This window comes from Plectropomus leopardus, chromosome 21 (genome assembly GCF_026936395.1).
Source record: "Plectropomus leopardus strain MGB_pleo_1.0 chromosome 21, ASM2693639v1, whole genome shotgun sequence".
In the NCBI taxonomy this organism is placed as follows: domain Eukaryota; kingdom Metazoa; phylum Chordata; class Actinopteri; order Perciformes; family Serranidae; genus Plectropomus; species Plectropomus leopardus.
In genome coordinates, this window is record NC_142196.1 from 16,317,317 (window position 1) to 16,330,684 (window position 13,368).

Below are 13,368 nucleotides of genomic sequence, written 5' to 3' on the forward strand. Positions count from 1 at the left end.
GTTTTTTCTGACCGAAGTGTTTGTCATATATGATGTGTCTACGAGTTGTTTTTCTCCCAACATTAAGTCCTGTTGTTATAGTTTTTGGCTATGTGATAAATGCTGTAATTTTTGTGGTTTTTGAGAAAACATTCAACAAAATGGCAGTAATTTAAATACAAAATACAACCATTTAAATTTGTATGCCCCTCTTCGAAGCCAAATAAAAAACATAAATCAGTCCCATGTCTTCGCCTTTTTGCCCGCCCCCCTCCATAAATAACGAACAGTCCCCAATTATAAACGAGGGGGGTACTAGTCCTTAGAGGAGGCACTACCTGTAAGGCTGAACTCTGGGCACGGTGTGCAACCATTATTTATGCATTTACAACTGCTTTAATTTTTGGAACTGTTTCTGCAGTTTTTCTTCATGAAATAAAAAAAGTAAATATCTTCTTGATACACTGTCACCAAAACAAAATGACAAACATTACAACATAAACCTCACCTCACATACAGAGGCAGACCACTGAAGAGAGTACCATTAAATGTTATTCTTTGATAGAAAACATTTATTTGCTATAACATCGCCACATTTTAGATTATGTTGCTATGTTGTATGTTGTCAAGAGACGTAGCTGGAGTAAATAATCAATCACAGCTATTTGTGATAGCGCCTCCATTTTGGCTCAAACGGTGCTGTAAAGATATTCAGCACATAAGAGATAGGCTACACCCTCACCGTGTTTGAGTGTAAATTATGTAATAATTTAACTGTATCTATCTCAATGAAAGCCTTCTAACAGAACCACATTAACCTGCTTAGGGGACACGGAGCAGAAATTTACAGCAGTATAAAGTGTGGATAAAGACGTAGATTAAATGCAAAATTATCTAAGCACATGTATAATTAGCATAATATAACAGGAACTGGTGTTAAAAGTGTATTTTGACATAGGGCCCCTGTATAAAACGGGGAGTCATGTGCATAGGTTTTGACTTAGGTCATATAATGATAATAATACAGGAGATAATAATGCAGTCAATTCTGGAATTTCTAAATACATTCATGATATGAATGACAAATGGACTTTCTGTAATAAAATGGTAAAAATATGAGAACACATCTTTTCAATGTGTATATGTGACTATCTTCTCAGTCAGATCTCCAAAGATATTTTGACAGGAGCATTTCACTCAAAGAACCTGATTTCTTGCTAATATTCAAAAACCCAAATTTCTTCAATTATGAGCAGTAAATAATACATTTGCTAATTATTTTAGCTAAATCTTACATCCATAACTTTTTAAAAAAAGAAATTGCCCTTATATACCACTTTCAAAAAAACAGTCTAGATACATATCTTAAAACAATATCAAACTTTTAAAAAATAATAGTAGTAGCAGTAATTAAAAAAAACTAACCAAAAATATTATTTTATATTCAGTTAGGTAAACCCCTGTGTGTTCATAATTGTGTTTGTGTCAACTTTTTTTGGGTCTGGTTTGAACCTACTTGTCTTATTGTTTTCATTCTTAAAATGTTGTATTGAACTGTTTTCAAAACTGTTAATAAAAAGTGTTAGTAATAACAACGATAATAATAAAGTGGTGGAGTGCATTTGAACCTAGTTTGCATTGTAAAAAAGAAAAAAAAGAAAACTGTGTTTTTGCTTATGCTGCAGACGAATACCTCTTTACAGAGATCGATTTCGGATCACTTGTAAAATCTTTGCGGTCGTTTAGTGGGTGAGTTCTAGTTATCCTAGGATGGTGAAGGCAAGACCCGCCCTACTCTACGTAACACTGCCTCTGATTGGCTAATCTTGATATTATCATGCTTCATACCTAAATCTAACCAATCAAACTAAGGAAAGCAACGAGCACTAGCCAATCAGAGCAAGAGTAGGGCGGGCCTTGCCGTCGCCCTCCTAGGAAAAAAAAAACTGGTGTCCAGGGGTGGATCCAAAATGGCGGCAGTTGCCGGGGCCCAGCAGTAAAAACCGAGCAGCGAGTGAATGAAGTCAGCTGATCTCCAGTTTGCTGTCACGCTCCGCAGCACCCATCGTTTCTCTCTCGAGGCAAGACAGTAACCACCACTTCACAACCAGACGGTAACTATATTTGTCTCTAACCGTTTTTTATTGATATTATAAACTGACATTGGCTTTGTTGTGTGTTTTATTGAAATAATTTAGCTCCAACGTTTGCGCCAAAACGGTAGAGGCAGCAGTTTTCAGCAAGGCCGAGAGACCAGTTTTGCTATCGTTTTCACAACACCGAATAAACCACGGATGTAGCTTTTTTACTCCCACTTCATATCGTAATTTAGTGGAAACTGGAGATACGTTTATTCATAATTAATTTCGCCAGATTTTAGACTCCTTGCTGTGTCAGTAAAGCTAGCTCGTGTACAGTTTCGAGGAAAGCTGTCAAACTGAATATCATGCACTGACATCAGTTTCAAAGCATATAACGTTATAACAGATACTGCAGGCCACCAGGTCATTACTAGTTTATAACATTTTTACTATTGACATGTTTTTGTGTTTTTTTCTATTTCAACAATATGATTTAGCTGAGTTTCATGCCACCAGCTACCTGCAATCAGCGAGTTTGCAATTAACATCATTGTGTCAGGATGTTTTTGCATGGTCATCTTACTTTTCTCACATTTCTGAGCCTATTTTTGCACCAGTGCCAAGATATACATGTCTCTCTCAGTGTTGTTATTCGGTTTTTCTATAGCTCAAATGTCCAGTAATGAGCACAGATAGCAAAGAAGCATGTCTTCAGCCCTAAAATAAAGAAAATACAATACATGCCATACTTAAATGCCATTTTCAACCTTTAATTTGACATTTGTTTGCAACAGTTGAGCATTTCCACCCTCTTTTTTACTATCAGTCACAAATTCATTAACATAACAGGTCAGCAATCTATGAAGGTTAAGGGCATGAAAGGTAAATGATATGCCCCATACCTATTTTATATGTAGGACTGTAGTCAGAGATTTTCCCCAGTGTGTCCACACAGTCATAATTTGTACTTCCCACTTTTGCACCATGCTAGTTTTCCACTTCCTTAAAGACACTCATACAGAGAGGCCAGCCAGTCATGTGCCAGGATCATATGATCAAGTGTCTGTTGTTGAAGCCAAGATTATTACAAGAGAGCGTGACCTTAACTGCTCATAAAAATGGCTGCAATAAAGATTGTAATATTATTGTCATTAAATGACTTTCCCTCCTATTGTAACATGTAGTTTGATTTGCAGAATTTGAATTAATCTAGCAGACTGATCTTATCTCAGCTAATCATCAGAACAATAGATCTTATCTTCCCACTGTACTCCTATTTGGAGACTCTTAAAAAATAGATCAGTAACATTGATACTTTAATCATTCAGAGTAGCATGCCTGTAAATGTGTACAGTGTGCTCAGTTTGGCTTTGAGATGAAAAACACAAAATTACTGATTGAAAGCATGTTGTATGCTGTTTGTCTTTTTTTCCCTTACAAAAAAAGGATATACTAAAAGAACATTTTGAAGCCTTTTCAGGTGTCATTCCTGTAATTCCTGTATTGACCCACTGGTGGAGCTGCTATATTCTTGCACAGATGGGCTAAGCAGCGTAGCGTAAACAGGAAGATCTGTACATCAGTGGGAAGGACAAGAAAAGGGCATGGGTGTAGAGTGCTGTATCTGTGATATGACTGTCAGAAAAAAAAGATGAAAAATGAGGAATATTAAATTCAGGCTGTATGAGCATGTTGACCGGATCTGATGTGTGTGGTGCATACAGTATATTGCAGCTGCTCTGTAATATGTGCAGAGCATCTGCAGTCGGCTCTGTGGGGATGGGTTTCTGTCACGACTGATGACAGCTTGTGCTCGTGTTACTGCTGCATGTAGCTGAAGTGAGTCAGGATAGGATCCAGCAGATATGTGATGTGAAAATGACAGAAAAACACAATAATAAGAGAGAGAAAAATCCCAAAATGCAACCCTGGGGGTCATTTGTCATTCTGTTTGAAATAGAAGCATGTTTGCACACACGTGCTGTCTGTACACATGTAAAGGGACAAACGAGGAGCATGCAGCTCTGTGGGATTCCCCACTAATGTTAGCCCAACGCGTCATCCTGACTGTACTACTGCACCTGAAGCGGCTGCAGCCACAGAGGAGAAGGAGATGAAGGGGGTGGCCTAGATCAGGCACTGTAATGCTGAGAAAGAGAGTCGTGATCAGTGAAGTTGCTGTATTTTTCTGGTGGTTTCCATGGTTACAGTAGGAGGTGCCACTGCCAAGGTACCAGCACGGTGCCACGCAATATATACATCTGACTTTGTGGATTCCTTGAATAATATCTTTAATTTAAATTTTTTTCTGTCTTTATGGTTAGAAAATTCATTTTGTCTGAATATTTTTTCAAAAGCCATTTTGTGGTAAATCTCATGCCAAATTGATGCAGGCGAAAAATTTGACTTTAGGTTGATGTATTGGCTGAAATGGAATAACAAGTGTGTTTTCTTCTAGTTTATAATCACCCGAAAATAAGTAAACTTCCCGTTTTTTTTATTATTATTATTTATCATTCTGTGTCTCCTCTGTAAATTCAGACATTTTTGATCTGTCAATCTGGTCAGAGCTGGTGGAGCAGTTGCTTTGACTTTTTTGACTTTTAGACCTAGCACAGTTAACTGTTATGTTTCACCTTAACTGCGCCTGATGTTCTACTGCTCTGTCTGTGCCCAGAGTATGCTGGAGAGTGTTTTGCAATGAATCCCACACTCTGCTCCTTTAAAGCTGGAAAAAGGTGAACACTTTTGCATACAGTGGTTATCCTGTATGGCTATATGTAGGTTTCATTCTCTTCATATTAACAAGTCGGCTCAGTTCCTAAACAGACTGGTAGCACTTTGTGGTCTTAGATGAAATTAACTATTAACTGCAGCAATTACAGCACTCTTACCCACAGCTGCTGCATGGCTGCTTTTAAAAGTTCTCAGTAATTAAAATGTTGACACAGAGGTTATGTTGTTGTAAATTGCTATCGCAGAGGACAGGATGGCCTCTCCTGCAGTCCTCTGGTTAATTTTGTCCTTTAGATCTCTGTTTCCTGATGTCTCTCTCACATTAGTCGACTCCTCTCTGCTCTCCTTCCAGTCTGAGTAACAAACCGGTGAAGATGGACATGTCCAAGCTGCCTAAGATCAGGGATGAGGAGAGGGAGAGCCAGTTTGGATACGTTCATGGAGTCTCCGGACCAGGTTGGCCACCACACATGCATTAACACTATCGTCAGTATTTTTCCACTTTGCATTTTTAGCACAACAGAATGACTACAGAAGCATTTAAAACACCATTTGCAACAATATTTGAGCTGAAACAGGAAATAAAAGAGGACAGACTTGTTCAGCTGCTGTTCTTTGGCCTCCTGGGGTTTGACTGTTTACCTTGTTTGTTTTAATAGTGGTGACGGCTACAGCCATGGCGGGAGCAGCTATGTATGAGCTGGTCCGTGTCGGCCACAGTGAGCTGGTGGGAGAGATTATCAGGCTGGAGGGAGACATGGCCACCATCCAGGTCTACGAGGAGACGTGTATCCTTTTGACCACATGACCGTCCATTTCTCACATTTACTTGATGTCACAGCTGAAAGCCTAAAGCCAGATGTTTGAGTCAGTTAGTTGCCGGAAAGGACACAAAATAGAGGAAAGAGTGACACAACACAGTTAGTTTAATTATACCTCTTTTTTTTTTTAAAAAAAAAGAATTTCTATGTGTGTTCTCAAATATAATATTCTTTAATAGCTTGTATAAGAATGAGACAATATTGTTTTAACCCATATACAATAGAGATCCTTTATAAAAGTCAAAGTACACAATTAAGCAAAATCGTCAGGAAGAAGGGAAAATTGATGTCAAACACTATTTTCTGTGTCATTAACTGCAAAAAGGTATACAAAAAATAGTAATACAATAAAGGTGATTGTGAATATACTTTTTAGACAGACTAAAATGATTTTCTCAAGTTGAAAATCAGTACCATCTCTTTTCCACTTTGCATGATTAGTGGCCAGAATGATAAATAGCAGCATGTAACACTGATGCAGTTAATATTAAAAATTGTCCTACATTCCCGTTTTAAAACTTTTTTCCTGAGCTGAAATCCAGCCGGTGTGTCTGTTGGAGATCCTGTGCTGCGGACGGGGAAACCTCTCTCTGTAGAGTTGGGTCCAGGAATCATGGGGTCCATCTTTGATGGTATCCAACGACCTCTTAAGGACATCAACGACATCACACAAAGCATCTACATCCCCAGAGGTGTAAACATCGGAGCCCTCAACCGAGACCTCAAGTGGGAGTTTTCTCCTGGCAAGAGCCTGCGGGTGTGTGTCTGTGCAGACTTCAAACCTTCAGCTTCACATGTTTAAAGGGAAACTTTGCAGATTGTCAACTTGCTCTGTGTCATCCCAGAGTGTGCAGATGAACAGTGTTGACTTCCTCTCATGCTGTGAGTGCCTGGAGCTGCGCTGATCCACTGCCAATAGTATGCCGGGTGGCGCAAAACACGTCATTGAAGTCTGACAGCAAATTAGCGAGAAACTCTGCACGCTTGTGGCACTGGGGAGAAGCCAAACTCCTTTCATCTGCAAACACTGTGATGACATAGAGCTGGTTGAAAATCATTGAAGTTCCCTTTTTAATTCTCAGACTTATGTCAACATCCTTTTTTTCTTAACGCTGTTAGGTCGGCAGTCACATCACAGGAGGAGACATCTACGGCATGGTGTACGAGAACTCCCTCATCAAGCACAAGATCATGCTGCCTCCCAGAAACAGAGGCACTGTAACCTACGTCGCTCCGCCTGGAAACTACGACGTCACCGTGAGTCAACCACACCTCTAGCCTCGGCTGTTTTTTAACTGGTACATGTTGCTTTGTGTCGATGATGGTTGGTGTGTTTCTGCATCAGGACGTGGTGATGGAGCTGGAGTTTGAGGGGGTGAAGGAGAAGTTCACCATGGTGCAGGTGTGGCCTGTCAGACAAGTGCGACCTGTCACAGAGAAGCTGCCCGCCAATCACCCGCTGCTGACCGGACAGAGAGTGCTGGACGCCCTTTTCCCGTAAGTCTCACATCCTACTATTTAACATTTAGCGCTAAAGTCCTGTTGAAAATCTTTTCTCATCCTGTACTCTCTTCTCTGTGTGAAGATGTGTGCAGGGAGGAACCACAGCTATCCCAGGAGCCTTCGGCTGTGGAAAGACTGTCATCTCTCAGTCCCTGTCCAAGTACTCCAACAGTGATGTCATCATCTACGTAGGCTGCGGAGAACGTGGTAACGAGATGTCAGAAGTACTGCGAGACTTCCCCGAGGTGGGTAGGCAGGTAGTGGTGGGGTCGTAATCCAACCTAAGTGGTATTCAGAGTGACTGACAGTGTTGTCTGACCAACAGCTGACCATGGAGGTGGACGGGAAGACGGAGAGCATCATGAAGAGAACAGCACTGGTGGCCAACACCTCAAACATGCCTGTAGCTGCCAGAGAAGCCTCCATCTACACAGGTAAATACTCTATGATCACATACATGTTCAAATGTCATTCACTCTCCTCCTGTAAATACTTATAGATGTAAAGTAATGCTACGCCCTCCAGATGACCATTTGTAAATCAGTTACTCACCCAGTGTTACGTTGATTTCCTGAAGAAAACTTTTGTTTTCTCTCATGCCTCCAAAGTGAACGAAGAAAAACTGAGAAAATTCTTGATGAATTTAAGTAATAGGGGTTCACATTTAACAACACCAAAACGATATCAAAACATTTGTTTACAAACTCTCACACAACTTGTGCAGTATAATTCGAGTCTCATTTATTCAGTTGTATACTCAGTAGTTCAAAAAAATGTGCATTTTTGCTAAAACCTTTCAATAAAAACTGAACTGGAAGTGAAACTTATCTCAGACTCCGTAGACAAAAACAGTGATTTTACCTCGCTGAACACAGGAGCTGCAGGTCTACTGTTTCCTTGATCAGGTCGTTTGTGTGTGACTTTAAAGGGTTAGTTTGGATTTTCCAGGGTCGCACAAACAACTGATTGAGGCAGCGGTAGATAAGAAGCTCCGGTTTTTAGTGAGGTGAAATTATACTGCTTGGATTATACTGCTTGAGTTGTGTGAGAGTTTGTGACTGGATGTTTTGATATACTACTGCTGTATCCCTTTTCCTTCAATTAGTGAAGATTTTTTTCTGTTTCTGGATTATTTATTCCTTGGAGGCATGCAAAAACCAAGTTCTGTTCACAAATTCATCATAAAAACTTGCTGGGTGAGTAACTGATATAGAAATGTTTATTTGAGGGGTGACGTATTCCTTTAACACATGAATGGTACGTGCTAACTCAGAGTCTTCTGGCAGGAATCACGCTCTCTGAGTACTTCAGGGACATGGGATACAACGTGAGCATGATGGCCGACTCCACCTCCCGTTGGGCCGAGGCTCTCAGGGAAATTTCTGGTCGTCTGGCTGAGATGCCTGCTGGTAAGTTTGGAGTTTTCTAGAGATTATTATAAGAGCTGAAGGCAGTTGATTCAGGATTCAGTATTTCTGACATTAGATATATTCCAACTACAGCTGGAATGAATAATTGAATACTACTTGATAAAGTCAAATTAAGCAAAAGATGCCAAAAATTAAATGGTTCCAGCTTCTCAATGTGTTTTGTTTAGGTTCTCTCAGTCGTCTTAATGGTGACCTGAATATTTTTTTCAGGTTTTGGTCTGTTGGTCAGGCAAAACAAGTAATCTGAAGTAGGGATTGACAGATTTACTTTGTCAGGGAGCTGTCCTATTAATGCATTTTTTATTTAAATTTTCACTTGACTTTATAAAAAAAGGTTACTGGGAACTTGCCATATATGATGTTGAAAGTTTGAGTTTTGATAAAACATTTGCTAAAGGAATTTAAGTTAGTGACATTCTAAATATTGACAGAAAGATTTAAATTTTATTGTAAATGCATATCGGTTCCAAATATCTATTATTGGTCTCATTATCTACTCGTAGTTGCTATCGGTATTGGCCCTAAAAAACCAAGACAGTCTACATCCCAAAGGACCCTGGGAACTTTTGTACATTTCTTTTTTACAATGTATAGACTAAACCATTAAACAATAAAATCATCTATTGATTAATCAGTAGTGATGTAATTGTTGGTTGCACCGCTACTATCAACCGGGCTTTAGTTACAGTGCAGTATGAGTATATGTAAAGGAAAAAAGCAAAGTCAGTGATGCGTTTGCCTTCTTACTAATTGTGAAAGTAAAGTATGAGAAGTGGTGCACAGTGTGAAAACAGTCTTTTAGCTGAATGCAGCCTGGGTTGTTTTTGTTTATATTTCTAATCCTCTAATTCTCCTCTTCAGTAGCTGGAGCTGCCTCTTTGTTTTGCCGTGCACAACTCTTTTGTGTAGTCATGTTTACTTAGTAGAAAGTATTTGGAGTGAGAATGAACAGTATTTTCTGTCTCTGCCCACAGACAGTGGTTATCCTGCCTACCTGGGCGCCCGTCTCGCCTCCTTCTATGAGCGTGCTGGAAGGGTGAAGTGTCTGGGCAACCCTGAGAGGGAGGGCAGCGTCAGCATCGTAGGCGCGTGAGTACCGCTTAAATCCACCAGAGGGAGACATGATTCTGCACATCCTGTTTGGACTGTACCTGAGTTTTTACTGTCTCTTCCTTTCTCAGTGTGTCCCCTCCCGGTGGTGACTTCTCTGACCCTGTCACTTCAGCCACCCTCGGTATCGTACAGGTACATGATTAAATTCAGATTATAATCAAGCTTTGTCGATAATTTAAGGTGCTCAGTTGTTCATTATGTTGCGGTTGTTTCCTCTCTCAGGTGTTCTGGGGTCTGGATAAGAAGCTGGCTCAGAGGAAGCACTTCCCCTCTGTGAACTGGCTGATCAGCTACAGCAAATACACTCGTGCTCTGGATGAGTACTACGACAAGCACTTCCCCGAGTTTGTGCCCCTACGTACCAAGGCCAAGGAGATCCTGCAGGAGGAGGAGGACCTCGCTGAGATCGTGCAGCTCGTCGGAAAGGTAATTTTCCATGAAGTCGGCAGCAGCAGTTTGATCTTTGGATGAACGCTGATCTGATTTTTCTCTTTCCTGTAAAGTCAGAAAATCCTGTTTATTCTATATCTACTAGTTCTGACACGTTTTTTTTAGTAATTTTACAATTTTATTTAAAGGCATCCCTGGCAGAAACAGATAAAATCACCCTGGAAGTGGCCAAGCTGATCAAAGATGACTTCCTACAGCAGAACGGTTACACTCCTTATGACAGGTAACATCATGCCCTACCCAGCATGCACTCTGTCCCTGACCAGACTTTATCTTGGAGAGAGACTGTTGGATATTTTCTGAGTATGTAAGTCTGGTCCATGGCTGACTGTTTTGTGTCCGTCTCCTCAGGTTCTGCCCCTTCTATAAGACGGTGGGCATCCTCTCCAACATGATTTCTTTCTACGACATGGCGCGGCACGCCGTGGAGACCACAGCTCAGAGCGACAACAAGATCACTTGGGCCATGATCAGGGAGCACATGGGAGAAATCCTCTACAGGATCAGCTCCATGAAATTTAAGGTGTGTGTATTTTCATGTTTCTCCTCTGCCTTGTGTGTTAATTTTGTGGTTCTCAGGCCAATTTTAAGTCATCACAACAGATGCTGTCCTGATATTTCTGAAACACGAGACTCAAAAAAATCAAAGGAAAAGGATATCTTTTGAAACGTGGCAGAAAGTCGTTCTGTACATCAGATGAAAGGTGTCTTTGTGTCGTATGTTGAAGGGATTATTTTGAGCTTGTTGACGTATTGTTTGCTGCAGTACAATGACAGCATTTAAGAGCTGAGACAATTACAGTAAGTAAAGTTTAAAAGCTTTAACCGCAGCTGATGCAGTGAGCTCCACCCATCAGGTTTTCTTTTGTCATCTTTTGAGACCTGCACAAGGAGGGTAGCATGAAAACATTGTGACTACTATGAAAGTAAACAACATAAATGAGAGAGGACATCTGTCACTTGGTACAAAACAGCATAAACCATATCCAGTTAAAATGAATAATCAGGTTTGAGTTTAAAAAACTATGAAATGAGGTAAAAACAATACATTTATTTAGATTTTTTTAAGATATAATATGTATGTTTTTTGCATTACAATTTCTAAAAATGATTAGACCAATGTTATTTATTTTTATTAATTTCATTATCCCAAACGTTTCCTGAATGTTCAAACCCACAGAAATCTGTAATTTTAATCAGGGTCAGTGTCATTTGATCCAGTCGCCTGTCAGTGGTGTCGTATCTCCTTTGCACAAGCGTTAGGGTTGTGTTTGCCTGCCAGAAGCTGACATTAATTTACTCTTCATCCAGTTTTAAGACACGTTTTTACAGTACACTTTTTAGATCTTGGTTGTTTCTGGATCTTTAGTGATGATAAGACTTTATTGATCAGGAAATTCACATGTTACAGCAGCTCAAGAGTCAGAAGGAAGAGAAAGGAGCAAAAAAAGTTATTGGGTGCTAAAACACAAAAAATATTACAAAAATTCAAATAAGTTAAAATAAAAGTAGTATAAAATCAATACACACATCACTTATACTGATGCTGTGTTTATGATTGATAGTTGCACAGGAAAATGGTGCGTTGTATATTTGCTGTTAAGTTGTCAGAAAAACGGGTTGAGGTTTTGTGGCAGCTCGGCTCCAGGCCCTGCAGAGCTGAACAGTGATGGAGAAACAATGAATTTTTTAAGGTGACGCTGCTTTATTCAGTGTTTTAACTGGTTTTAAATACCTCATCCATTTGTTTTGGAGAGGAAGACACCTCACAGATAATTTAGTAAAAACTATCTGAACCATGAACACTTTCAGTGTTGAGCGACCAATAGCAGTAAAAAATGACATATGGTACATTTAACCAAAAGTAATCTGCTCTGACAGTTTACTTAATTTGATTTATTTAGCACATATTAAACAATGTTAAAAGGAGACATGCAGGGGAAACCCCGAAAATCCTCAAAGGGTGGGTTCCCTAGGAAACTATTAATCTATGCACAAAAACTCTTAACATTGATCAGAAACAATTATGAAATTGTATATATGCATATATGTGTGTGTGTGTGTGTGTGTGTGTGTGTGTGTTTAATATAAATAAGAAGGGTCAGGCAGATGAGGGCCAAAGTAATTATGTAAAGAAACACATCATGTTCAAACTATTGTTGTAGTAAGATATTTTTCACAGATTGTTTAAATGATAAAGAAGAAAGTCTAATTTGGTGAGAAGGAAATTAAATCCATATCTTGGAGCCTCTGTATGTGATAATAAACTGGAGTAGTTATGATACTAATCGGTTTAAAGTCTGTACATTTTTCCAGGAGGAAGGCAGCGTATTTAAAAGCTTTTTTAAATTTATGAAATCTGTAGAAAACTATGACAGCCAAATGTCAAGCCCCACAGATCACGCACAGAGTCCGCTCAGACCTCTAGTTTCCCGTTCACGTTGTAACACAGTACTTCTTTGTCGCCACAGGACCCGGTGAAGGACGGCGAGGCTAAGATCAAGGCCGAGTACGCTCAGCTAGTGGAGGACATGCAGAACGCCTTCCGTACGTTGGAGGAATAAGCTCCCACCTCTCATGACCTTTCCAGTTTTCATCTCTGACCCCTCCACTGCAGAATCACATTCCACCTCCTCGTATCCCCAAAACCCATGTGCTCCCTGTGCTCCTTTTGTGAGTGATTGTGTGAGCGTGTGTGTGTGTGTGTGTAATTTCATGTGGAGGGAAAAGAGAAAGATGTACTGTACTCATTATTATTTGTTGCCTCTGATAGGCGCACTCTGGATCCTCTGCATGGTCGTTGATCGTGTGTGTGTGTGCGTGTGTGTGCGTGTGTGTGGACTTGTTGTGTGAAAAGAGGGATCTCTTCACCCTGTTTCTTCCTTTCTCTGTTTACATGATTTCTTTGTGTATCCGTGTTGCTCTTCTGGAGCGGATTGTTCGGTTGATGTATTGTAATTCATAGACCATCTGTACAGAAGAGTATTGAATATAAATTTAATAAGATCAGCCTATTTATTGCCAGCGTTTTGACGTGAAGCCTTTGTCGTTCTTTTTGTTTTTTATGGTTGTGTTTCACGCCGTGCTGTGTCGTGTACTTTGCCGTGTGAATGTGTACGAGTCGACGCTCTGCTGTCCAAATACTTTCATCATGTTGCTCCCAAAGAATTAAAACATGGGGAAATGGAACAATGTGTGTGTTTGCTTGTTTGACCTCATAGTTTCTGATGATGCTGTCCGGGCTGCTGAACCGGT

General features: G+C 40.0%; 1 protein-coding gene across 1 annotated transcript; it reads left to right on the plus strand.

Annotated features, from left to right (window-relative positions):
- The first annotated feature begins 1,935 nt into the window (after nucleotides 1-1,935).
- Nucleotides 1,936-13,305, plus strand: atp6v1ab (ATPase H+ transporting V1 subunit Ab). Its single transcript, XM_042510735.2, has 15 exons — nucleotides 1,936-2,093; nucleotides 5,149-5,252; nucleotides 5,456-5,584; nucleotides 6,160-6,374; nucleotides 6,737-6,874; nucleotides 6,963-7,114; nucleotides 7,203-7,365; nucleotides 7,446-7,554; nucleotides 8,407-8,529; nucleotides 9,525-9,639; nucleotides 9,732-9,795; nucleotides 9,886-10,089; nucleotides 10,242-10,336; nucleotides 10,465-10,636; nucleotides 12,585-13,305. The coding sequence occupies exons 2-15, from the start codon at nucleotides 5,171-5,173 to the stop codon at nucleotides 12,675-12,677; spliced, it is 1,854 nt and encodes a 617-aa protein (XP_042366669.1). The 5' UTR covers nucleotides 1,936-2,093; nucleotides 5,149-5,170; the 3' UTR covers nucleotides 12,678-13,305.
- The last annotated feature ends 63 nt before the right edge of the window (nucleotides 13,306-13,368 follow it).

What these genes read in the sequence shown, in the direction of transcription:
- atp6v1ab (XM_042510735.2), top strand. Translation starts at nt 5,171, where the DNA reads ATGGACATGTCCAAGCTGCCTAAGATCAGGGATGAGGAGAGGGAGAGC. An exon ending in AGCGTCAGCATCGTAGGCGC is followed by an intron (nt 9,640 to 9,731) that starts GTGAGTACCGCT and finishes TTCCTTTCTCAG; the next exon opens with TGTGTCCCCTCCCGGTGGTG. An exon ending in TCAGCTCCATGAAATTTAAG is followed by an intron (nt 10,637 to 12,584) that starts GTGTGTGTATTT and finishes TTGTCGCCACAG; the next exon opens with GACCCGGTGAAGGACGGCGA.